The sequence below is a fragment of the Gouania willdenowi genome, chromosome 5 (assembly GCF_900634775.1).
Source record: "Gouania willdenowi chromosome 5, fGouWil2.1, whole genome shotgun sequence".
NCBI lineage: Eukaryota > Metazoa > Chordata > Actinopteri > Blenniiformes > Gobiesocidae > Gouania > Gouania willdenowi.
This window is the reverse complement of record NC_041048.1, coordinates 16,178,874-16,206,673: the sequence shown is the minus strand read 5'-3', so window position 1 is coordinate 16,206,673 and position 27,800 is coordinate 16,178,874. Positions and strand designations below refer to the sequence as shown.

At 36.5% G+C, this 27,800-nt stretch overlaps 1 protein-coding gene across 1 annotated transcript in view; it reads right to left on the bottom strand.

Annotated features, from left to right (window-relative positions):
• Nucleotides 1-2,571: 2,571 nt before the first annotated feature.
• The window catches only part of tex264b (testis expressed 264, ER-phagy receptor b), a 38,208-nt gene continuing 12,979 nt past the window's right edge, over nucleotides 2,572-27,800 (bottom strand). The window contains exons 3-4 of the mRNA XM_028448063.1: nucleotides 10,904-11,052; nucleotides 2,572-2,982 (exon numbers count right to left, since the gene is read on the bottom strand). Coding sequence (XP_028303864.1) covers nucleotides 10,918-11,052 — 135 coding nt within the window. The 3' untranslated portion in view covers nucleotides 2,572-2,982; nucleotides 10,904-10,917. The remainder of the gene's footprint in view (nucleotides 2,983-10,903; nucleotides 11,053-27,800) is intronic.

The window sequence follows — 27,800 nt, the reverse complement described above, 5'->3', positions numbered from 1 at the left end:
GACAGATGTTCTAGATAATTTTAAAAAAGTGGGTTTATTCCTGACCTGATATTTTATGCAGTTATTAATAATTAAGATTAACATACTTTGGAATGCTGGAAATGTTTTTACGAGGTCAGAAAACATCTTTTTGAATAAGGATGGGGAACACTTTACTTGAAGTTTTATACATAAGGCTGACTACACACCGTCATTAGCATGAATAAGGGGTCATAAAGGCTGTCAATAAGCCATCATTAAGTGTTGTTTGCTAAATTATGACACCTTTGGAGCTATGTTGGCATTTTTGGGGTTAGGTTGAAGGATCTAGTGGAGTTAGGGGTTAGGTTAGGGTTAAGATTAAGGTTAGGGTTAGGGTTAGGGTAACAAAGAGTTGGGGTAACAAACAACACTTAATGAGAGCCTTCATGACACCGTATTCATGCTTTTGACAGGTGTCATGTCCTAATAATGACAGTGTATTGTCAGCCTTTATGGATCAAACATCAAGTAAAGTGTTACCAAAGGATGTAAGTCCAGTGCAAAGTGTCACAAGCTGAAGCTGAAAGACCATTACACTTGGTAGACAGCACGTGAGGGACGGTCACATGAATGAGAAAACTGAATATGACATCAGGACACAGACTGAGCTTTGTAATGGTCCAAAAGGAAAAACTGTAAAGTCATGTTATGACCTGACAGCCAAAGAAAACATGGGCAATTGTGTTCAGAAAAAGGAAAGTAGACGTCCAACCAAAGGCAGTTGGTACAGTTCAGGTGATGGTGATGCATAATGGGAAGTCTATGGTTGATATGTAAAGAGCACATATTGTAGCTCACCAATTGTGTCCTTGGGTGTTTCCTCATCCTAAAAGAAGCAGTCTTATCAGCAGTATTTCCTCACTTCCTCAAACTGATTAATAAATTATGCATCAGAGATGTTGCGTTGTTGCTTTGTAGAGTTTAAAAACTCTGCCTTAAAAAAAAAAAAAGGAATTGGGGGAGTAACACATTGATGTTTCTTCCAAACATCTTAGCACTTTTTTCTGTCTTCAGCATCATTTCCTAATTTTTTTAGCACCATAGAAAAATGCTCTTTGGTGAAAAGAAGAGTCATCTTTCCACAGTCATGAGGAATCAGAGGTTCCCAAAATGAGGTACAGGTACGCCCAGGGGTACCTAAATTGACAAAGGGGGTGCGTGAAAAAAAATATGAACCGGCGTGACAATAGTGGAAACTAAAACGACAGAAAAACAATCTGATCAAAAAATTTATTTATTTATTCATTAAACATGAAAACAAAATACAGAATGAAAGAAGGATTTAAAACTCAGACTCTCCCAAATTCAGACAAACATTTCAAGAGTCCTGTGCATCCTCTCAACCTCACCCTTCTTTATCACTGAACATGCCAGTAGGCTAATTAATTATATCATGCAAACAAGTGATAATTCTGAATAAGATTATTTCTTGTGTGCTTACAGATTATTATTATTTTTATTATATATTATTCCTGAACAGCATATGTAAAATTCGGGGACAAATTTCACCGTGATTATGTTTTTTAAGAGTGCATTGGTAGGGGGTACATGGCTGCAGGCTAAATGTCTGAAGGGGTACGGGAATGTGCCAAGTTTGGGAACCACTGGTTTACAGTAACCTAAATCAGATTCACAAATGAACGCTAATGGTCTTCTTCATCCCTCATGTCACTGAAAGTCTTCCTCCTCTTTCTCATTGTATAATTCTGTTATCGTACATCAATGAACACATGCCTCATACATATTTTAAACAAATGTTGAATTTTGATCTGTGCTGCCAGTGTTTACATTTATTTATGAAAGTGTTACAGTGTCAACTGGGTTAAGAGTGAAAGAGTTTGCAACATGTGTCCAATACCTAAGATTCACCCTAACGCAAGAAAGAGTGACGGTCACTTAGAATTTGGATATCAATCGTTCTGAATTTGACCATTGTCCTAATTTCATCCTATTGTGGACAACTGTTAGGATGGTAGGGGCCAAAACACTGTAATTGTCTGATCTGAGGGCCACATTATTGACATTCATGTCAGCATTTAGGCAACGCAAGGCAAATGTATTTGTATAGCGCATTTCATACACAAGGCAATTTATTGTGCTTTACATGATTAAAGATGCAACAGAAAACATTGAACATTTTAAACATCAATAAGAACATTAGAATTAGCAGTAAAAACATTTAATATGAGGACCAATCTGAGAGAACAAAGGGTTTTGTTAGATTTTTGTGGTCATTTTGTTGTTTTTTTTTTTGTGTGTTATTAGTGTGATTTTGTGTTATTTGGTGGTCGCTTTGTGTATTTCTCTCTTTTTGTGAGTTTTTGTTGTCATTTCGTGTATTTTCCTGTTATTTTCTTTTTGTTGTAATTTAGTCATTTGTGAATATATGTTGTAATTTAGTGATTTTCAAGTCATTTGTTGTCATTTTAGTGTGCTGTTGGAGTCATTTTGTGCTTTTTTTTTTTTTTGTTTGTTTAGTATATTTTTCTGTAAATTATTATTATGTTTTTCAAGTAATTTGTTGTCATTTTAGTGTGCTTTTGGAGTCATTTTGTGATTTTTTTTTTTTTTTTTTTTTTTTTTTAGTGTATTTTTCTGTAAATTATTATTATGATTTTCAACTCATTTTGTGGATCCCAGCCTGTCAGTTGCCCATGTCTGTTCTACATTCATAGCAAAGCAATCTCATTAAACATTCTCCTCCAACAACACCCAACCACTCCTCATTGGAAAGCTGTGTGATTTTCTGCTCTAAGTCTTTAGAAAGCTGTTAATCATGTCCGTCTTGATGTCTGCTAACCAGATCCCAGTCCAGCACTTTACAAAAAGGTCCCGTGATGCTTCCCCCGGTGTGAACTTATTGAGGCAGAGAATGGACCGAGGATGCCGTCACAGATCTCTCTTTGCTGTTTGACACAATAAATCCCCTTCCTGAGCTGCACTCACTGTGGGAGTCTGCACCTAGATTGGTGATGAAACAAAGACAGGGGAAGAACAGATGGTGAGAAGACTTCCATAAACAAACACCACATGAGAAAAGAAAGACCGCCCCCACCCCAAAAAATTAAAAAAAACCAGGGCAGAGATTCAACCAAAATTACGCATTCAAGTATTAAAGCTGTAATGTGATTTTAACTGCATGGGATTAAAAAAAACAAATGCACACACAAACAATAAGAGGTTTCACTTTATATTACCACAAATTCATTTCTTTCTCCTTTTTGATTTTGACACAATGAAGCCTTGTAGTCAATTACATTTTTCAGTTACAATTACATTTTCAATGACCCATGTTTAATTACAATTCAATTACAATTACAGTGACCAGTATTTTTTTTTTCCAATTACAATCATTTTTATTCCTCAGAAAGTCAATTACAATTACGTCCTCAATTACTTAAGCTCAATTACAATTCAATGATAATAAATAAATAACCTAATAAAGTTAACTGTCCTCTTGTGTTAGCTTTCTGTTAGCATCTCTTATGATAACGGCTCCTAAATCAGCTGTAAAATACACAGAAAACAAATATCTATCATCTCATTTATTTCCTATCTATTAGGCTTCCTAATCAATGCCAATATAGGTTTTAATATTTTTGGTGCGGACATCTGAACATTATTTGTGTCAGTATACCCTTCAATTTCATTTTTTCTTTAATGATAAAATGTGGGAAAGCTTGATATGAAACATATTTTAATAATTGTTAAATATATATGTGGTACATAGAACTGAAACATGGTTCCCCAGTTTTGCAGTAAACTATAATTGACAATTTTTCCATGGCAATTACAATTGCAAAGTAAATGATCTAAACTCAATTACAATAACGCCAGCAACAGATTTTTAAAATTACAATTACGCCTTAATTGTAGTTTATTATCATTAACACAGTTACAATTATAATCTAAAGCAACCCTGCTTGTATATGCTGTTTGTCACACATTCCCTGAGCTGATAATGAACCATCATAAAGCAGCAATAGCACCTTGAGCTGTGACTTGAAAACAGACCTGCAGTGTTGTTAATTAAAAACTCCAGTGAGCTAAAGGTCCTCTTCTTCTTTTAATTGAATCGGAGCACACAACTCCTCTGTGCTTTACGTTTGTTACTGGCTAGGTAATAACATCAATATCATGCTCATGTGTGCCAGTCTGTTGACCTTTTGTCTTTCTATAGCGTGAGTATTTTCACACAACACTCAACTCAAATCAGTTGCTCTCAACATTAAGCCAGCATTTCATTAGCAGCACCATGAACAAGCATCGGATGCACAGTAGACATTTGCCAGAAGGGAGCCGACAGCTATAATGAGTCAGAAAAAAGGGTATAGTATGATGTCATGGGGTGCATGCACTGAATGGCAAAAACAGGGCCACAAATGCATTACTATAGTGTTCTATGTGAAAATAAATGCATGTATGCATTTATTTTCGCCAACATTATATATGTAGTGCAATCCTTTTTTTGACAACAATGCATGTTTTATCATTCCAATTCAATAAATTAGTGTATTTTATTGCATAATTGTGACCATCACCATCACCTCCCTAAGGAAGGGTAACAAACACTTTATTAGAGAGGACAGTGTTACATCTAGGTGTAGGGGAAAGGGAAGAGGGAGTTAGGGTGGGACGATGGAAGGGGTGCGAAAGAATCGACGACTTTAAGGTGGGAGTGCAATGTGATCTTATAGTTGTGCATATTGTGCATATTGTGTTGTGTAATAAGTTATGCCAGTCTGTGTTAAAATATTTATGATGCATGATGGGGGTAAAAAAAACATATTACAAAGGAATAGACTGCTTTTAAAAATAGAAACATGAGAACTTTTGCATTGAAAAACAACATCCAACATATAATTATCACTGTTTTACTGACTGCTCTTTGTACTATCACTCTTGCACTACTACTGTATATACAGAATTTTTTTTTTTTTTTTTTTTATGCCGCCAAGACCGTTTTGCCTTTGCACTATCATAAACTATATAGGAACTCATGCTGCTACTCCCACCTACACACTGTATTTATATATTAGTATTAGTTTTAGTATTTAGTATTTATATATTAGTATTAGTTTTAGTATTTGGTATTAGTAAATGTTTTATCTGTTGTAAAAATTGTATTTCTACCTTTAGTATAGGAATGTCTTTTCTGCTGTGCCTGAGCACTTTATCTGTTCACCGTGGGAAGTGAGAAACGTCTTCTCGATTCCCTTGTATGTTTGTGCATGCAAAGGAATTGACAATAAAGCTGACATTGACTTCGATAATGATATTACAGCATTCTGCATTTCTGTTGAGATGACAGCAAATAATTGAACATTTAAAAATGGTAAACATAATTGAGAGTAAAACCTATTAAAATCATTCAAAACATATGCATTGCATTAAAAAAAAACAAAAAAAAAAAAACAAACTTAAACAGGGAAGAAATTAGCTCAGTGAAACTGTGATAGTGAGATTTTTCCAGCAATCAATATGTCACACAAAAGCCAGGACCGAGGTAAATAAGTTTATACTTTTATTTCTATTTATTGCCCTAATTCTACTCCTGGATCGATTTGTTTTTGCAATATTTCGAGACTCAAAAGTATTTACTGAGCGGAGGTGTATGAAATCAATAACATACAAACTTTTTGGAAGAAGATGAGAATCGGGGTTGTACACCTGTGGCACTAGAAAGTGAAAAATGTCAGCTTAAATAAACACACAAAACATTGACAGTGTAGGAAAAAAAAACATTTCTTTGCTCGGAGAAAGTATTCACATACGCTTCACTGATAAATGTGTATTTATGTGTTTACAGCACCCACGTGCATTGCCTGCAGAGAGATGCCGTAGGTGACACTGTTGCTGGCGTGTTCCTCCTCGGAAATGTAATTACACATTGGGGCTGTAGGGAGTAAAGAGATCATAAACTATAATTGGCCGCTTGTGTTTTCTCCTGCGAGCCAATGACCACGGAGACTGCTGAGTGAGAACATAGTGTAAAACAAGTTTGAGATGCTCTTGATTTTTAAGCACATATAATACAGTCTGTTTTAATCTTACCTTGAAGCTGCTAACCACGATCATTTTTTATTAGATAAAATAATAATGTATGCCTCATTGATCAATAAAATGAAGATCATGCACTCCAAAAAGAAACGTAAAAATGTTGAAATCAACACTCGTATTGACGATTTCAGAAAGGTTTGGGGCATTGCATTGTGGGATTTGGAGTCCTGTAAATGGATTAAGTGTTTTCACATCAATCATCACCAATATTCCTTATGCTTTTCACTAGAGAATGACATTGATTTGCTTGAGACCATTTCTGTTCTAGTTTGTTCCCGGTATTCCCAATGATATCAAAATAACATAAAAACACTTCTATGTGCCTGTCTCCACGACTCAAGATCCCACAATGCAATGCACAAAAATGGCGACAAATGAAATGTATTTACAGTGAAGATTAAACCAGACTATCCAATATCTTTTTTAGTAAATGATCTTCTATTTATTAATAACTGATGCCTATGCTATGGATTTTGGTGATTTAAAAAAAGGCAGTGGCTATCCGTATGGTTGCCGTATCAATATACCGACATTCTATCCGTATGCAGCGCCCCTCATTGGCCAGTTTAGGTCACGTGACTAAGGCTAAACCTAATTCGCACTTGGAGATGGAAGTTACGGCGGGCGCCATGACCAAGTGCTATGGGTTATTGCAGAGGTCATCAGCACAGGGATCTCCACCAGCAAACACCAACAACCAACAAGGCAGTCCATCACCTTTGGTAGGGCTGGGGAGAAGCCACAGCAGCACCGGAGTCAAGCAGGGGGGCTGCTGGCAACAGCTCGGGACTGGCAGCTAAAGGTCGACCTCGGGAAACAGCTCAAGTTCCCAGAGAACATTGCGGTGACAACACTTCCCTGGGAAGACCAGATGGAGGAGGCCTTTGAGAGCAAGAGGGACAAGTATGAGAAGCTGGCTGGTGAATGCTGAAGCAGGGGATGGAGGACCCGATGGAACCCCAGTCTCTCATCAGGGCACTCAAGATGTTGGGAGTGAAGAGACTGCAGAACAGGAAAGCCATCAGAGACATCACTGACACAGCAGAAAAGGCATCAAGATGGCTGTAGATCAAGCGGGGGATCCGTGGGCCACATAAGCTACTTGGGCACAAGCCGGGGCCTGATCAACCTTGGCTGGGTCACCTGGGCGAGGGTGTCTGTTTTGAGACCCGAAACACCCAATGAACCCAGGATACAACACTGGTGATGTGTCTAAGTTGCACTAAGAGTGTTTGTTAGAACCGTAAACCTAACCCTAACCCTAAAAATGGTTGCGATATAGGGTTATAACCAAACCCTAATCCTAAGCCTAACCCTAAAATGCTACGTACGTGTACTTTGGTAAATGTACCAATAGCACTGGGGGTTGTCGGTACAGCAATCGTACAAATGGACACTTTCTAAAAAAAAAATGGTTGGCCAGCAGCTTTAATGTTATTGGTACTGTAAAGTATGAAAATGGCAAAATGTTTAATTGATTTTGGTATCATTCAGAGTGACCTTCATAGATCCTACCTGAGTAGTAGATTATATATTTTCCAGAGAATCATAGCAGCTATATTTCATAGCGTATCAGACTCTACATTGGTTAGTTAGTTTATGACCAGGCTATTTGATGGAATGTATTTTTTTCATTATTATTATTTTGCTTATACAACTAAGTGTAAATCTCCACAATGAAGGTTTGTCTTTAACTTAAAATCAGTGTAGAACAAAGTGTTGCTAAACTTGCTCACATATCACAAAGCCTTTTGCTGCCTGTCAGAATGAGGAATTGTTTGGAATACTTGATGTTGTTGGTGTGTGTGTGTGTGTGTGCGTGCATGCGTGTGTGCGTGTGTGTGTGCGTGCGTGCGTGTGTGTGTGTGCGTTCTGTGAGTGGAGGTCACTGGACCACAGAAGCTCGCTGTGGCCTGAATGCTTCACTGATCGTGCTGAGCCCATCGCTGTGTGACAGGAGCATGGCTATCTGTCACATTATCATTCTCAGTTATGAAAGTGACTGTCACTTATAGTGGACACAATACGTGAAAAGCTTCTGTGTCAACACAACAAGCCTTTCTTCCTTGGCTTTGTTACTTTATTTACAAATGAAAACAGGAGGGGAGCGGTGAGCAAAAACTCCACAATGAGTTGAGCAGTTAAGTTATAGAGAGTTGTGATGATTATAATTATGATCATAAGGTGTGGTGTTGTGTTTGTGACTGTTTTTGTTATAGATTAGGTCGTTCCTCTTGTTTCCACTCAGGTGTTCTTTCACCTCTTAATTGCCTTCCCCACAATAGTTAAGGTGTGCTTGAATACTGAGTGCTGCTGAACAACACTTTGATTTAAACCTGTTAATGAATGCTTCTATAATAAACTTTTACATGAGTACGTAAACCTCATTGAAAAAAAATAAAAATAAATAAGTGTTTCACTCTTGGGTTTGAGGTCACAATCGGTTTGAAATAGTAGGTTTTTTCTACATTTTTAAATTATGTGAGAAAAAGAGAAAACTGTTTCTTGTCTTGTATGCGTGTGTGTTTCAAATCAAAGCTCAATTCATGTGATTTCATCATCTTTGTCTTTTTCATGACATCAAAATCAGAACGAATGGAATATCTTGGCTTTGACAAAACAAACATTTGCATTTAAAAAATTAAATGTATATTTGTGGCTAAAGTTTTCACTTTGTCATTTTATAAAGATGTAGAAAATCGGTTCAATTTTACTTCATTTAATACATTTTTGTAATTTCACCAAAAACAGTTACAAAATACTTTCTCACTACTTGTTTTGAATCTTTACTCAACACTCATATTTCACACTTCCTCAAGTAATATTTTTTGCTTAATTGAGAAGAATTTTAGGATATTTTAACTCTGCAAATGTCTGATTTAAACTGATATAACAGAAGTCACCTTGAGACCAAATGCAGAACACCAGAGTGTATGTTTGTTCTAAATCAATTCAATTTAACTATATTCATATAGCGCAAATTACTAGGGATGTCCCGATACAACTTTTTCACTTCCGACACAATATCGATATTGGCCGATACCAATATCAACCCGATACAATATCAACACAAATCATACATACTTTTATGACTTATTTTGTAGTGTGGAATGATAGAAAAGGCTTGATTATTTAAAAAAAACAGACCCATTTATTATAAACCAATGTTTACAAACCTTTTAGAACACGAATATTCTCGGATTGAATAAAATAAATTTAAAAAAAAAAAACAAAATAGAAGATGTTGAAAAAATAAATCCAAAAAATAATATTATATCGGAGGTTTTAGATGCAGGCCGATAAAATCCGATGTTCGTATTCTGGCTGATATCGGACCAATATCCGATATCAATATTGGATCGGGACACCCCTACAAATTACAACAATAGTGATCCCAAAGCCCTATCAAAATATAACATTCCTAAGAAAAAAGAAAAAACCCAACAAACCCACATGAACATGTATTAACTACAGTGAGGAGAAAAAAGTCCCTTTTAACGGGAAGAAACCTCCAACAGAACCAGGCTCAGAGCAAAGTAAAGTATTATCGACTTGTAAATGGCTTTTTTTTCTTAAAGTTTTACTTCTTTCTATTTTTTAAGACATATATTTCTATATAAGTGAGATTTATATCACACTTAAAGAGAGACAAAGTATTCTTTGGAATAAACTAGTGTCTGGTGGGATCTTGTTAGAGCAGTTGAGCATTTTTCAGATTTAATGCAAGCATTTCCATATGGTGTATGAATAGCTTTAAGGAAGCCCCAAGGCAAGAGCCAGCATACTTTCCTTCTAGAGGTATTTGTGTCTTTACGTATCATTAACACATCACCACAGCCGTATCGGTCCATAAAACATAAACTCGGGAATATTTCTAACAAACAATGACCGTGGCAAAATTTAGGTCCCAGGGTGAGACCAGTTGAGAACCCCTGGTTTACAATATGTTACTGCAGTTTTAAATAGATATATTTATTCATATTAATCAATTAATAAGAACTCATTCATATGTATAATATTACTGAAAAAAAAGAAAAGGCTCCTAAAAGATTAGGTTTTGAACAAATTATATTTTCAAATCTGTTGTATCATTTAAAGCCATCTACCAAACAACCGTAGGTTTTTATTTATAGTATCACATGATTAGAATCATCCCGAAAGCAAAAATATGTATCAATAATGATGAGCTCAGTGTTTTCCTTTACCATCTGGGACTTTTCTTCAGAATTTAAAAGTAATCATCAGCCAATTTTTTTTTTTTTTTCAATAAAACTGGAAAACCTAATAAAGTTTATGTAATTTCTACTATTTAGTCAGTGTTCTCTCTGAAACGCACTCATTGTTTTTCTTGTGCAATCACCGCTCTCCACATTCACTCAGAGGAGCTGAGATAGGATAGAACGAAGCAGAGCATTTAACAGCTAAGCAGCCAGATATTTCCCTCAGGAGAATGGAAACAAAAACAATGAGAAAAAGAACAGAAAAAACAAAGCTGAGTGAATATTGTGAAAGTCACCTGAGCTTATAGAGTTAGTGGTGCCCACAGAGCTGTAACACCACCTGATATTATAATAGCAGGCTGATATAGGAAAGGGCTGACGCCTGATGGACGCTGACACAATAGCTGAGGGTTGGTCTGAAGTAAAACAACACAAAGTAAAGTAAAATGTGCCTCGCACGTGATGCAATTTCTAACAAATGCTTATCAGGAAAAACAATGTAATATGTTAATTTTATTCAACATTTATCGATGTGCAGATATAATAAAGGTTACATACACATGCAAATGAACAAATGAAGCACAGATGAAGTGTTCCTGTACCTGGTACTTAAGTGTCACTGTGACAGCCTCTTATCCACCTGCTGGACTTCAGGCACATAAAAGTCCCTCTGGTGTTCCAATGGAGCCATGTAGTAGATACAGCCATCTTTGTAGATTTCCAAGAATGGGTGGGCACATAAACTCCTTTCCTATATTGGAAATGCACACACAGAAGGATGGTCAAAGAAAAAACACAATTCTGTGCCAGGGGTCACCAACACGGTGCACAGGGGTACCAGGAAGCCCCCATAGACCATGTGAGGTGCCCTCAGGAGCACTACCAATGAGCTATATATAAAATCTCATTAACTCACAAAGATAAATACATATGGGAGATGTAGTGGTGTAGTAGTACTAACAGCAGTGAATACTCCTGATAGAGTTTTAATATTAAATTAACCATCTTTAAATGCTTATTTTCTCTGAAACATTGTGACAAATGTTTTTAAGTGTTGCAGATTTGGTGTATGGTCAGTGGTATGTTATATATAATATGATACAGTATATAAGATATATATATATATATATATTATAAAAAGGTGGATTTTCTATATCACTTAATGAAAATGAAATAATTGGATGTTGCAATACGATACATATCACGATACTTGGGTCACGGTATGATATCAGAATCAGAATCAGAATCAGCTTTATTGACCAGGTACAGTTTAGAACAATACGAGGAATTTGACTAGGTAGTTGCAGTGAAAGGAGACACATCAACACACCGGAGCAGCCATTTGCGGCGCCCACATATTTAGGTGAAAAAAGGGATCAATAACAGGAGGAGAGGAGGGGTGAGGGGAAAAAAAACTGCCAGTTTGAAACTGATTTCCCTAAACAGAGAAAGCAGTGTGAAACCAGGAAAAAAAACCGTCTCTGCAAACATAAATGTAAGCATGACACAGTCAAACAACTCGAGACAAGGCATGTAGGAAGGGTTGGGTGGGAGGTTGGCTGGGGGAGGGGGTCAGGTGGGAAGAACAACAGGAGTCCAGCCGTTTGGGGACATGGGCGTGCTGCCAGTCGGCGCTGCAACCACGCCTCCATGCAGCTGCGGTTGGGAGGTGGGGAAAGATGGCCGACGAGGCATTTGAAGTTGAAGACCTGTAGCTGACAACCAGATGACGTGTGGAAAAGTTCAGCATCAACAGTTCCAGGAGGAATGTAGGGAAGGAGCGGGGGGAGGGAGTGGGGGGTAAGAGCCGCCGTCTGCAGAAACTTCCTGGTGATAAGAGTTGAGACAACCTTGGCTTTAGCCTTGGCTGGCTGGGGAGCCAAAAGGGAGATAAGCAATGTGATTTGATACAGGCTATGTTAATTTCCAATAGCCTTCTGTCCTGGGTCTCTCTGCTGTAATCCAATGAGTGGCCTAGTTTCCACTTCCAAGCCGGGTCTCGAACTTCTCCCAGTTGTTATCCATAACGCGTAGACGATCCAAAAGCAGCTCTTGCTTGCTTTTGATATCGATCAACACATGAGTCTGAGTGTTCAGAGCCCTGCTACATCCTTCAGAAATCACTGGCAGCTTTTCCAAAACAGTCGCCAGCGTAGTACGGACTTTTTGATAGATTAGGAAGCCACCAGCTCCGATCAGCAGCATGCCTACTATCATTATTCCAATCATGTAGATGTCCTCCACGTCTTCCACGGAAAGGATGGACAGACACACAACTCGCCACTTGTTCCAAGGGTCAAGTGTGTATCCAGCCGCAAACGTCCCGCTTGGACATGCGGGGTCACCACCCCTGGTTCTTTGCGTCGAAAAAATCTGATCGATAGCACTGAGAGACCAACTAATTAATTCCATTATTCCGGTTTTGGATGAGTTGCAGAGAGAGGCTCTTGTTAGTTTCACAAGACCTGACAAAGCAGCAGCTAGGAGAGAGATAAGACGGAAGGGAGGGAGAAACAGAGAATGCGACTGACCTCGTCGAGAGAAGCAAGAAGAAGATATGATCACAATATCGTAATGTTTTGTGATATTTTACCCAGTTAATATCAAAATTAAACATAGAGGTGAAAAATCAAGTTGTTGTTAATTAAGTCAAAACTATTTGCTTCAAAACATCCTATTTATTATTTATTATTAGTGTTGTTGCACATTTTCACAAAAAAAAAAAATGCAGTTTTACACACTGCAACAAGTAACCATTGCAACACATTGAAAGCATTGTAACCACTGTAAGTGAGAACATATAGGATAATGTACCCTGAGTTATTGACAATGCACAAAAATAAGATCATATGAAAATAAAATGCCTGTGCATACATATTGCATATGTGCTCTATGTCAGTGAGTCGGGACCCAAAAGTGGGTCGCGGACCTGTACTGGGTGGGTCACGGACAGCTGGTCAAAAATAAATAAATAGGATTTGTCTTTTATTTTGAAAGAAACAAATATATAGAATTATGTTTTTAAAAAAATTATATATTTGTGCTTTCAACAGTTATTTTTTGGTTGAATTCTAAAAAAAAAAAAAAAGTGGGTCGCGATTTAATGACTTGTGGTAAAATGTGGGTCCCAGGGTGAGACCAGTTGAGAACCACTGCTCTATGTAACTGAACACACTAACCTGAAAAGTATGAGGAAAGAAAAGTGCAAAAAATAAATAAATAAATACATTATTATTGTTATTATTATTTGTATTATTTTTTATTTTATTCATTTATTTATTTTTTTTAAATCGATTTTTTAAAAAAATCGATTTAAAGTTGGCACCTGAAAAATTGCGATATATAGTGAAATTGATTTTTTTCTTTCTCACACCCCTTTATACACACACACACATATATATACATATGTATATATATATATATTAAACCTGTTAATGATCATGGATCACATTGTAAGGGTTGTTACGTATCTTTTTGCAACTGAAACACAAAAACAATTCAAAATTGCATCACTGTAAATACAATAAGAAAGTTAAAGATCACCTTGCTTTATTACAAGTTACAACAACAAGCTGCAAGTATTCCAATAGGATGACAATAAAGCTTTGAAGGTGCAAATTAGCCGTTGATCATGAACTCAAGCCCATCAACGCCTCTAACGTACTCTCATGTTTATGTACTGCACATGAAGGAAATAACTAAAAGGAAACAAGCACCGACATGCAAACAGTCGCTCAGCTTTAAAACACTCTGACATATAAAAGTAGAGATTGAGATTACAAAGGAACCTCACTGCAACTAACTTTTCTTCATTCTTCACAAAACTTTACATCAATTTGTATTTTTTTTTTTTTTTTTTATCTACCTAAAGTTTGTCTTCACGCCTCCACACTTATTTTTGTCAAAACTGATTTCATCCGTTGATGTAGGAAGCCTTGAGTAATTGATCACTCCTTTTAGGCTCATTAACCTTTCATACATTACATTTTGTTATTCTGCTCATGCTCAAACGCTATCGAGATGGCATACAGTAGGAACACATTACAGCTGCAGTAAAAATGAGATAGATTTTGATGGATATTTTAATAAATGCTTCTTTTTTTTTATTATCTAAAAATGACTCGGTTTAGCAACTTGAAGCTTGGACTTACTGTAAAAAGGATGCAAAGTCATGTTCTTCCAGAGTGAGTAGTTCTCCCTGGATTTAATTTGGATTCTCTAACTTGACTGTAGGGTTGAACGGGTGTGTATGTGATTATTGATTTTCACACGTCCAAGTTACAGCGGTCATGTGACCACAGTGAACTGGGGTTTACAGGCACCAAGCAGACCTGAACAGGTTAAAATATGGTTTAAGAACAAATAAATGCATCAACAGAACAACATTTCTAATCAAATGTTAGAACAAAAAAAAAATACATCAATACATTTCTCAAATTTAAGCTATTAAGTTACTTAATCGAAATATAATTGAATTTAAGTTACACAGCACCTGTTTGTGCTGGTAAAAACTTTCATGAAACATTTTGTCAGACCGTGTTTTCCTGCACCACTTCAATCAAGTCCAAAACTTCTCAGATATACTGTATACAGATTTGTTTTTCTGACTGTTTTACCCAGAATCGGGTTTTTTCAAAAGATGCTGTAGAGTCAAGCAAAAAGTGGCATGTACTTATTATTTTTCATAAAGCGCTACATGCCACCGCTTGTAGGCGGCGCACACATCGTTTAAAGGCTTCAGATGAATACGCTTATTCCTTTTCAAACTGTATACCATCGCTCTCTCTCACCAGCTGTGATGATTGCTCTTGTTGCCGACTGCAGAAACAACACCTGTTTTTTATGGATTATATCAGTTATACTACTTTTTTTGTAAATGTCTGTATTGTCTCTGTGTGTTTGGTGATCCTGTGATTTTAAGGGGGGCTTTGCACAACATCTGGATAAAGGAGGTAGACATATGGATGGATGTTCATTATATGTTCATAGATTCATCATTTTATACCTCAATTTCTCACACCAGACAGAAACTTACACTAAACAGAAAGTCTGTGGTGTGTGAATATCTATACATAGACAGATATACATACATACACATGCATCAGCCAGGGTAATCAAATGTTAAAGACAATCTATTAAGACAGTGTTACTCAAATGGGGGTACGTGTACCCCTAGGCGTACGCGATAGCACTACAGGAGGTACTTGAAAGAAAGAGAGAGTGTAAAATTAACAAATAAAGAGTCAGTCTTGGTCCCACACCAGACGTGAGATGAACGGAAAAAATAAAAACTTTAGAAGTAAATCTATTCAGGAGCCACTAAATCAATGTTTTTCAACCATGAGGTTGGGACCCCATTGTTGGGTCGTCTGGAGTTTACATGGGGTCGCTTGAATATTGTGAAAAATGAAAATTATTTATTTATCTATTTAAATTAAACAACTGTATTTCTATACTTTCACTTTGTGAATCCAGTTAAACTTAAATGCAGTAAAAAATAAAAATAAATAAATAAATATCTGAGCTCAAACATGATCCAAAAATTAATTCTAGGGGGGGAAAAAATGTGTTAGGGTTGCCACAAATTCTTGATATCAAAATGGGGAACCACTGCACTGAATACTGTTTCTTTCCACTTATTTACAAAATGAGTATCTTTAAAATGTGTGTTATCACTCGTTCATTCCATCATTATGCTCTATAGTTGTTTTCAAATAGTTTTCTCAGCAAAATGTTGTAGTCAGACAAAATGGGTACTTGGATTTGGAAATAAAAGAAAGGGTGCTAAAAAAGAGAACCATTGTATTAAAGGAATCCTCCACAGTTTTTACAAATGTGGCCTAAAACCTTTGAAATGTCCTTACTAGAAGATCTATGTCTAACAAAACGCATTATTTTGCACCATATTAATTGTATTAACGTTTAAAAATGGGACTACTTTTCCATTTTACGACAAATCTGTGGCCACAGGGGAGCGACAGTTCCCACTCTGCTGTTTTGTAAACGCCATTAAAGAAGAGAAGAAGAGCTCCATGCGATTGTAAATAAATAAATCCGCTGTTCATTGGAGTAGCAGTGGATCCACTGCTTGCTTTAAGCCTGGTTGCCTTTATTTAATGCACATGAAGCTCTTCTTTACGGTGGCTGGGAAGTGTCAGCTGAATGCATTTACAGAAACGAACACAAATGCAAAAAGGTCACAACACGAATGCAAAATGGCCACAACGGAAGTGTATCCGCAATGGAAGTGTATCCGCAACGGAAGTGTATCCGCAACGGAAGTGTTTCCGACGAACCGGTATTATGATATGTTAGCCTGATATGAAAAATATAAGAGTATCCTAATCAACTTTCACTTACTTTCATACGTGTTTCTTTGTCTTTTTCTTGTTCTTCTCTGTTCTGGCAGGTTAAAAACATCTGCCAGAAACGTGTCCGTCTGTAATACCGGTCCGTCGGAAACACTTCATTTCAACATGGCGGCGCACAGGGCAAAGTAGTCTCATTTTTAACAGTAAATAAAACAAATATGGTGCAAAATAATGCATTTTGTTAGGCATAGATCTTCTACTAAGGACATTTCAAATGTTTTAGGCCACATTTGTAAAAACAGTGGAGGATCCCTTTAAGAGCAACTTGTAAAGTTCTGCTGCAACAGTTTACTACTAATGCAACTTCATTGTAAGCTGCTGCCGCGAACTGAAATGTTGATGTATTTCCACACACAAAGGACAGGACTGTTAAATGGGACATATCATGCTAAATCCACTTTTTTAGCCCTTAAATGCATTTTTTTGTATATTTAGAGTGTTTAGAAGTACAGAAAAGTTCAAATTGTTCTCTTCAGGTGCTCCGTTGATATCTTTATATTCTGTTTTGATGATATTTTTCAATCTGTTTCGATTTTTTGATTCTCTATTACGTTTTTTTTAACAATAACATCACAGTATTTGCAGCAGAACTGCCAAATTAGTACATCAACTCCAGGCCCAACACTTCGAGCAATCTGCCATTTTTATTTCTCGCTTTTATTTTATAGTCCAAGCTCAAGGATGCTGAAGTTATGAGAGGAGAAATCAAAATGTTTGGTTGTTGGATGTAGTAACCCACACGCTTCATTACACCGTCTCCCAGCATCAGAATCTTTTCAAAGTGCCTGGTTGAGTTTTATTTTTCACGGAAATGTACCCACATCTGTGGGTAAGGTCATTTTTGTGTGCGCGAAGCACTTCAAGGATGACTGCTTCAGCAACCTCCGCCAGTATAAAGAAGAATTTGCCGAAAGACTTTGTCTGATTGAGGGTTCAATTCCTTCTATCTTTGGAGACGACGAACAGAGCACTTCGGTAAGCTGTAAATAACGCTAAAAAGTGTGATGATAAGACGTCCCTGTCATTGTTTTGTTAGCATTAGCAGTTGCACCGTCTTCAGACTTCATATGTTAGCGCTGTGCGCTCGTTTTAGATCCTTGATGATATGGCCTACGTGATTTAATTTAAGTCTAAAGTTTTCATTAGTCATTTCATTTTGCCGTTTTTGTCTTTGAAAAGACTGTATTAAAATGCATTTTGTGACGTTAGCTTAGCGCTAGCGTTAGCTCGGTGCTTGTGTTAGCTCACTTGTTAGGGTTCTGCAGGTTCATCATCTTCATTTTCATCTCGCTCTGCCGGGTCAGACTCTGGCTCGAACATGTAAGGCTGGATGGACAAGTCTTCTGTTGTTGACATTTTGTAAATAACGTGTGAATAAACATTTTCTGGGCCGCTAAATAATCGTATCTCTTCTATCAAACTACAAAAATGGCCGAACAGGGTGGAGTTGAACTGAGTGTCACCTCTGCAACCTGGAGAGGGGGCGGGGTATGAAGTGTCTCATTTGCATTTAAAGAGACCGCACCAAAACGAGTTGCTCTCAGAAGCACATCAGAAAAGGGGTAGAAAAGGGGCCTGTGGAACTATAATAATGAGGAATTCAGACCCAAGCATTGCAGTTTCGCTTTATATAGACCACAACTGTATGATTTATATGTAAAAAAGGAAGGACTTAAATGCATGATATGTCTCCTTTAAGGTACAGCAGTTATGTAACTTTTATGTTCTAACACCGAGCAGTTCCACCTCGATCACCACAAACAGGGAGGATTATAACATAATATATCCAGGACCAGCCAGGATCAGTCCTAAAATATCAAACTTGCTCTGAGTCCAATAAACTCTATTCGCTAACATCGCAAACAGAGTGGACGGATTAGACTTTTTTTTTGTCCAAGACAAAAAATCTGTCTTGATGTGCTCTGCACGTGAATGCCTTTATGCAGAGTCTTTTAACATTCAGTTCCTGGAGCATACCATTCTGGCATATATCAGATACTACCTTACTAATAGACACCTGAATGGAACGTTGTCGCCACGTAGCTTGACAGAAAACCTGATAACGTCTCGACCAAATTTTAAGGACTGTGGTTTAAGGGACTTACTTTCAGAACTCTTACTTCCACTTGTGCGAAGGCAAATGGCAAGTCATTGTGACATTGTGATATCTATAATTCTATTCTCACCAGTTACACTATTAATTGTAGATATCAACAATTAAATTCTCACTCGTCGAAATCGCCATTGTAAATATCTGAAACTTCATTACAACTAGTCAAAATGTCCCATTGACTTCCATTCTAATTTAATTTTAGATATATACAATTCAATTTTGACATGTTAGAATTCAAAGGCCACACATCCATGATATAATTCTGACTAGCTGCAATGTTAATAGTACATATCAACAATTCATTTTATAACTAGTCATAATTGAATTATAGATATCAAAGAAGAGACTTTCCACTAGTAAAAATAACTATTTATGATGCTTACATATTGCTACAAGTACAAGTAGTTTTAGGGCATCCCACAAGATGCCTGTTTTAGCTTGTTTTGGGATATCGTCATTAATTTGATGTGCTGAATGTCCTTACAAACTGTATGCTTAGGGACAACATAGAACATTCTGATTATTATCCGAGACATGAAGAAAAATAATAAATATTCAATAGTTAGACTTTAGCGGTCCTATTTAAAAACCAAAAAAAACTAAAAGTGATTCAGTAATTCTGCAGGAACAGTATCTTTGCAGACCCTGATTTGCATCAGGGATGTACAAATTTGGTTGTGGAAGACCACAAGCTTGCAGGCATGATAATGAGCTTTTCCTGAGAATGAGCTCTGAGACATCTAAAGCCTATTTTACATAGTTAGGAACAGAAGGAAAATGGATTAAGAGTGTTCTTCCTTCATTCTTAGAATAATCAAGTGTATATATAGAAATAGTTATTCATTCTGCTGAAGATTGGATTTAAAAATCATGAGAAATAAGAGATTGTATTAACAGAAATGCTCCAAATGCTAATAAACTCTAAATGTACAAAACTTTAATAAAAGAGTCAACTCTATTTATTATTTGTGCACTTTCACTATGTTATATTTGATTCATTAGAAAATGGAATGGAATGAAAAAAAAATCTGGTGAAGCTTTCAACATTTAATATCTTCAAATGTGCCTTCATGTCTGATCATTCCTGTTTCTTTTTCAAAGTGTAGCAAATGTAAAATATCACTTGCATTTTATTTATAGTATAAGCTGACATCAATAATTCACCTCAATTCAGTAAAACAACAAACAATTTAGTTCAGCAGCATCAGGCAGACAGAAAAATGTTGGATGGAGCAACAAGCCGACTCAGCGTCTTTGCTGCGCGAGGACCCGACAGTTTGTCAACAAACAACTCAGGATGAAACTCATGGAACTTTAGTTCAACACCAACAGTGAGTCAGACTGGAATAAAGAGCCAAAAGTAGACAATAATTTAACATATAAAAATATCAATACTGGAATATTTACTCAAAAGTCTAATGCTAAAGCGAGGCTTATGTTAATGCTAGGTTAGTGCTATTGCTAGGTTAATGCTAACACTAGGTTAATAGTAATGTTAATGCTAGCTAAAGCTAATGAATGTTAATGCTAAGCTATAATAATGCTAGTTAATGCTAATGCTAGTTCATGTGAATGCTAGCTAATGATAGCTAATGCTAATGCTAGCTAATGTTGATGCTAATGCTAGCTAATGTTGATACTAATGCTAACTTTTGCTAATGCTCGCTAATATTAATGCTAATGCAATATAATGCTAATCCTAACTAATGTTAATGCTAACGCTAGCTAATGCTAATTTATGTTAATGCTAGCTAATGCTAATTTATGTTAATGCTAGCTAATGCTAATACTAGCTAATGCTAACATATGTTTATGCTAATGTTAACGCTAGCTAATGCTAATTTATGTTAATGCTAGCTAATGCTAATACTAGCTAATGCTAACATATGTTTATGCTAATGTTAGCTATTGTTTATGCTAACTAATATTAATGCTAGCTCATACTAATACTAGCTAATGCTAATATATGTTTATGCTAATGCTAGCTATCGTTTATGCTAACTAATATTAATGTTAATGCTAGCTAATACTAATACAAGCTAATGCTACTACTAGCTAATTCTATCTAATGCTAGTTAAAGTTAATGTTAATACTCGTTAATGCTAGCTAATAATAATGCTAGCTTACATTAATGCTAACGCCAGCTAATGCTAATGTTAGCTAATGTTAATGCTAAGCAGTGTGACGCTGGCCAGCACCTGCATCCTCAATTGCATTTTCGTCAGTAAAAGCAAATATTCTAGTTTTATTTAATATGATGATAATATGATGTTATAATAGTAAATTGAATACAGTGTCACTTTCGTAGGTGGTTGGTGAATTTGGAAGCCCATGTGGGACTGGGTGTTCAAAGTTTATGAATGTAATTAATCCTTTTTGATGTTCTTTGTCACGTTTAAACCCTAATTGCTGTCTGCTTTTGATACCTGAGGACATCTTAATAAGTTATAAACCCACATGGAAGATACATTGTTTAGTGACTGCTGAGTAAATAAAACAACTATATAACCCATCAACCCTGACAATATAATGAGTTCAGGGAAGAAAAAAAAAACAAGATAGTGAGGCTAATAATTACAGCAACAGTGGATGTGCTGTGGCACACAGTTCATGGTAGGCCATAGTAATTGGTCAGGGGACTGTGGTTAGAGTGCTCATTGATTTTTGTTTGATCTCTTGCACACTTTCCTGCCAGCAGCATCAGGACCTCAGGGCTCAGGTGGACCCCTGAGGCAGCCCACAGCGCCGAGGTCAGTGTTGGCTAATTTCTTTGTCGATAACACCCTTCTCAGCACGCGTTGGGTCATATATTTTCAAGCAGTTGACAGCAAGCGTGCTGAAAAGAAACTCCTGGGTTTTTTTCCATGTGGAGCAAAAACAATAACACAATATAGCATCATTAGACTCTTATATGATTGAGATATGTCATTATAGTAAAAAGAAACTGAGTGAGTCTGCTGTCCACTCCACTAGGAATCAGTAAATAATGACCAATAGAAATAGAATGATTGTGATCATATGAATTAGCACATGCCCTTAAACATCACTTTATAAGTGGGCTACTGTTGCTGCCAAAGCTGTCCTTACTGTAATCAATCAAAGCTATCATACACAGAGCTAATTACAAGGGTAATAAGTAATAAAGTATCGTAAAGCTGCTAAATATTGATTTTAAAGATATCAAAGGTGTCAATTTAGAAAATAAAGAATACAATTAAATACATGCCCAAAAGGTTTTTTTTTTAATCATCTATCAAATGTATTGATATTATGCTCACAGTGTTTTTCTAGGCACTTCTTTAGACCTCTCAAGTCAGTCATTGAAAATCAATACATGACATGAAGAGGATGATCAGGTCTGCTCTGTATCTATCTTGTGTATTTTGTGCACATTTATTCCCAAGCACTTCACCCTATGGAATAAAAACAACAACAACAACAACAAAAAACACTCACATATCTGATGCAGGTTTCTATATCTCTGGTAGCAAGTAAATAAGAACAAAAGAAGAAAAACCTCTTCAGAGCAACACAGTAAGAGGGATTGGAGAAAACACCACATTAGAGCCCTTTGCCTTAAAGAAAAGGTATTTTACCAGCTCTCAAAGATGCCCTTAAGACTAACATCAAAAATAGAATGAAAAGATCTGAACAGGAGTAGGGCTGATTTCAGCAAGTCCTAAAAACCATTGCTGGAAAGCAAGATGGAGTAAAGCTGAACACATAAAGGCTTGCACTATCATTCATAACATTAAAAAAAGAAAGTCTTTTCTTTTGTTTAAGATCCCAAATGCTGTTATTATAGGTTTGTTGTGAAATGCTTAGAAAATCTGATGAAGTGGCTTTAAATCACAAAAACAATCATTTTATTTTTGCTAGAACAGGTTTCCTGAGCACAATTATCCTTAAATGTGCTGATGAAAAGTACAAAACTGTGCAATTAGACAAGAAAAAAAAAAGCCAGGAGCAATAAAAAATGATTACCCTTCTTTGTTCAATTTCTGTCATTAACTAACACACTGATTACTCTATTAAATAAAGGGCTTGTGGCATATTTAGAGTGGAACCTTGAAGCATACAATCTTAACTCTTATTTTCACAATCAAACTTTGATAAGTCAATGATGACATAAATCAAACCTCAGGTTATACTTCTTTTTAAAGGCACAGCGCACTTGTTCATGATACAAGTCAATATGATGTTAACATAAAGAGGCACAACTCACACGTGCCAGCTCTCCCAGTAAAGCCTCTCATCTTCTATCTTCCATGGTGCTTTCATGTACTGTACATGGATCATGGAGGTCTGCTGACAGAGTGTCAGATGGCACCACAACCTTTTTCCTCAATGTATAAATTATTACATGCATAGGAATGCTCAGAAATTAAATAAGCTCAGGTCAGGTACCCTTTGAGGATTTTGAAGGGCCAAATCATTCAGGCATGAAAAAGACCAAAGTGTCCTGTCTTTTCTCCATGTGTCACTGATTCCTCTCACTATACTGCATGTGTCGGGTTACTTGGTAACCCTAAGTCACTGTAAAGGCAATTATTAGGGATGTCCCGATACAACTTTTTCATTTCCGATATGATACCGATATTGCAGCCTTGCGTATCGGCCGATACCGATATTGATCCGATATCAGCATGAATCGTACATACTTTTTTTTTTTTTTTTTTTTTTTCAATAAGGAAATAATAATGACTTATTTTGTAGAGTGGAATGTTAGAAAAAGCTTGATCAAGTGATGTCACTCAAACAGAGAACTATAGTCAGCAACAGTATGTATGAGAAAAACTGACCCATTTATTATTAACCAATTGGTTACATACATTTTAACCTTCAACATAATATCTACAGTATTCTACAATTGAATACAATAAATAAAAATTAAAAAAACAATAATAAAGGAAATAAATAAATAAAATAAAAAATCGGAGAATCCGGAAATTTGAATCCGATCATTTTCAGGCTAATATTGGACCGATATTTAATATCCTTTTTTTTTTTTTTTTTGGATATTTAATATCCAATATTGGATCGGGACACCCCTAACAATTATATATGTTTTTATGTTTTTGTAATGAATCAAAGTTGGTAAAATGATTGAATTGTTGCAACCTCTTTAAAGCAGACACTTTGTCAGACAGAAACAATGGCTACTTTGTAGAGGGGAAAAAGGTATTGAAGGTTGGAAAGAAATGTAAAAACAACTGCACAATACTGAAAATTATAACACAATAATGCCATCAATTCTTGATAAAATGTGTAGGAGCCATAATATAGGATATTGGTGTATGTGTGACACGGTTTTTGGTTGCTGTGGTAACGCAAGGGAGGCAGGGTCACATGATGGGTGGTAAAGGGCGGCTAGTTCAAAAGGCATGTATTTCCGGCTGTCAGATGAGAAAGGAGAGCTGGGTAGCCGTTTTTTTTGTTGACCGCTTCGCTTCACTTTGTTCACATGCTTCTACGTATCGTAAGGTGTACACAAACCCATCCAGTGTGTGAAAGCCGCTGTTAAATTAAAAGACGAAAGGAAAACTCAACTTCAAGGCTCAGTGTGCTTCTTCACCACAGCAACAGCCCGTCTGACAGGTACAAAACCCATTCATCTCCTCTCAAGCGACAAGGCTGCTTTGGAGTCGCTACAAAATGTTACAGATGTTAAGGCTATACCAGAAAAATTAACTATTATTAGTGTAAGGGGACGAATTTGAAAGTAACATACAAACCAAAACAAATGGTGGAATAATTGATGGAAATGAAATGTAATTCTAGTATCTTAGTTCAGTGGTTCCCAAACTTTTCACAATCCCGTACCCCTGCAGATATGTAACCTGAAGCTATGTACCTCCTACTCCTGCACATAAAAACATAATATTGTAATGTCATATACAACGTAGCCCTGCAGTGACATTTGTCTCTGGATTTTACCTATCCTGTTGAAGAATAATTCAATTGAATTCAACTTTATTTGTATAGCGCAATTTACAACAAAGTCATCTCAATGTGCTTATAATATATAATAATAATAATAATAATAATAATAATAATAATAATAATAATAATAATAATAAGCACACAAGAAAATATCATATTCAAATTGTAACTTGATTTATTTAATTAAAGGTGTAGTCCGCAACTCTCAGATCCCTCTCTCCCCCACCCTCCCGCCGCTCTCTTGCCCTGCCTCCAAACTTTCCAAAGTCCCTCCCTCAGAGGAGCTAACAAGCTAACGTTAGCCCGACAGCAACATCACAGTAATATAACATGCTCTGTTAAAAGCATATTACTGCAGCGCTTCTCTCTCTCAATGTGCACACACCTCAGCAGCAGCAGCAACAACACAGTGTCACTTACAGCAGCCCACATGGAGGCTGCTGCGCACACACAAACAACACATGCACTACAGAGTTCTAGTGTAACAATTACAAATCACACATAATGTAAATCAAGCAGCAGTAATTACCTTTCAAGCAGAAAAGTCACCAATTCCTTTTTCTACTCACCCAGGCCATACACTGTAAAAAAAGACGGCGCTCCAGCACCTGGAAAGGGGCGGGGACTGTGAGCAACAGCTGTCAGACTGTCCATCAAACACAATCCTGGCTCTGATTGGTTCTTTTTGCTCAGTCGCGGTACATTCAGGCAATCTGCCAAAGGCTGCAGCGGCATGAGTCTGTTTTTTTCACACAAACTACAAGTTTGATGTAAAACTGTCATTATATAGTGACAGCTTTAGCAAATATGACAAAAATTCACTTTTATAAAAGTTGCAGACTGCTCCTTTAACGATCCAACTAGCATTTTCAATGAGAAACAATGTCTATGTTTATTTTGGACAAATACATCAACCAAACATTTGTTGATTGAACGTTCTCCACGGAAAGTCTTGTTCTTTGTTTTGTTCTTGTTTGTCAAAGCTGAAAATCTACATTCACACAATTACGTGATGACGTTTGGCTAGCACAAAGCAATGTTGCTCTCGTCATGTTTTTGATGAGATTGTTTCTCTGTCTCCACGAGATCTGAATTTACAGGGGCCAATGTGTTATTTGTGGCAATGCATGGAGGCTCCTGACTGCTGCTATTTAGATTCTAGTTTCCAGTGTTGTCATGCTGTTTTTTATTTTATTTATTTATTTTTTTTTTTCCACGTACCCCCTATGACAATTTGCATACCTCGCTTTGGGAACCTAGGTCTTAGTTGAAGCAACTGGACATGAAATTTTGCTTGAAGATGAGAAAAGATTTTTGAATTTTTTTCACAGTAAAACTGTATGCAAATAATCACAAGGAGATCTATGAAGCATAAAAACGGCAACAGCAACAATGCTTCGCTGTCTCCTGAGCAGAAGGGAAAAGAAAGTGAGCACTGCTGTCATAACTGACAAGAAAGGTTGAGTTTCTCGCTTCTTTCACATTTATGTAAAACTTCCAGTAGACAGGCCTGTGCTTTAGGCACAGAAAGATGGAGAGATAGTCTTATATACTCAATGCAACAACATTTCAAAAGCTCTTCACATGGGCACGGCAAAACCAGTGCACAACCAGTCCACACTGAGAACAAAAAGGAATACTAGTGGTAAGCAGAGTCGTCCAAAATGCGAGCAGGTCTGCAGCTGGACGTTTCAGTATAAATAAAACTATTCACTATGGTAAGTAATGAAACTATATTGTGCATAAAACCAAGCATTGGATTATTACACACAGTAATCAACCTTTATAAGAAACAAAAATAATAACAATTTAAAGATCAATTCTTAGATGTATATAAACTCCTATTGCTTTCAGCAGTAGTTACTTATAAATTAAACTTTACAGCGCAGGGAGCTTCAGTAGAAATGCAGTGTATAGCAAATAGCTTGAGGATATGTCATGTCATTATCATAAGATCATGTCAATCACAATCACTTCCACAACTTGTAAGTCAACATTACAACAATCATCTGTCATGATGTGTGTTCTGCAAAGAAAATTCTGAATGCAATATGTTTTGTTGACATACATACATGCATTTTGTAGTTTTTCTTCCACACATTAATTGCTTCTTTTTGTTAAATGAAAACGTGATCATATGTTTCATTCTGTATAATAAACATCTCAATTTATGATAATGCATCACAAAATTCATACAAATGTATTATGCAGTTTATTACTAAATGTACCCAGTTATTACATGGGGATTGTTATATGTTGTTAATGAATACTATTAGTTGGCATATTCCTGCTGTGCAACTAGTGAGACCCTCAGCCCTCACAGTATCATTTAGGGAGGACTGACGTTTGGCTGTTTCCTGTAGCTTGGGTTAATAACAGTTGTTTGTAATAATGAGGGTACCACTTACTTCAGAGGCACACAGCCTTTTAATTTGAAAAAAAAAAAAGAAACAAATGTTCTCTTCACTTACATTTGCACTTTCAAATAATCCCCATGAGCTCTGTAACATTATTTTAAAAGAAGAAGAAAAAGAAAAAGAGAAAGAGTAGCAAATAGTGCCTCCAAAGCTTTCACCAGATGAAAAAATAGTTTAAAGGGTCTGAAGACATAATGGCACGTAGTAGTAGCAGTAGTTACTGTCAGAAAGGACAATCCAGGTGTCCCTCAAGAAACCATTCTCTTTTCAAAGACTTATTCAACCCTGACAAATGAACACGTGTCTGTAAGTCACTGAGCTGAATAAAGCTGTTAGGTCCTAACTAAGCCTCTCTTTTTTTTCTTTTGTTTATTCATTGAGGTTCTTAAACCCTCCACCGTGATTGGATGTTTCCACTCTCACACTTGAATGATTCCAAATTGCCTCCTTAGAAAATCCCTCAAAAGAAACTTAAGAACAAATTCATTTAATTTGTATTTCGACCAACAGCACAGCCAACATTTGCACATGCGTGCAACTATGTATTTATTGCTAATTATTTCAGTAGAAATAAACTGCACGAATAGAACTATTAATGTATTAGTTGCATATGACATCTGACCTTACAACAGTGAAATTATTCAATCATGACAG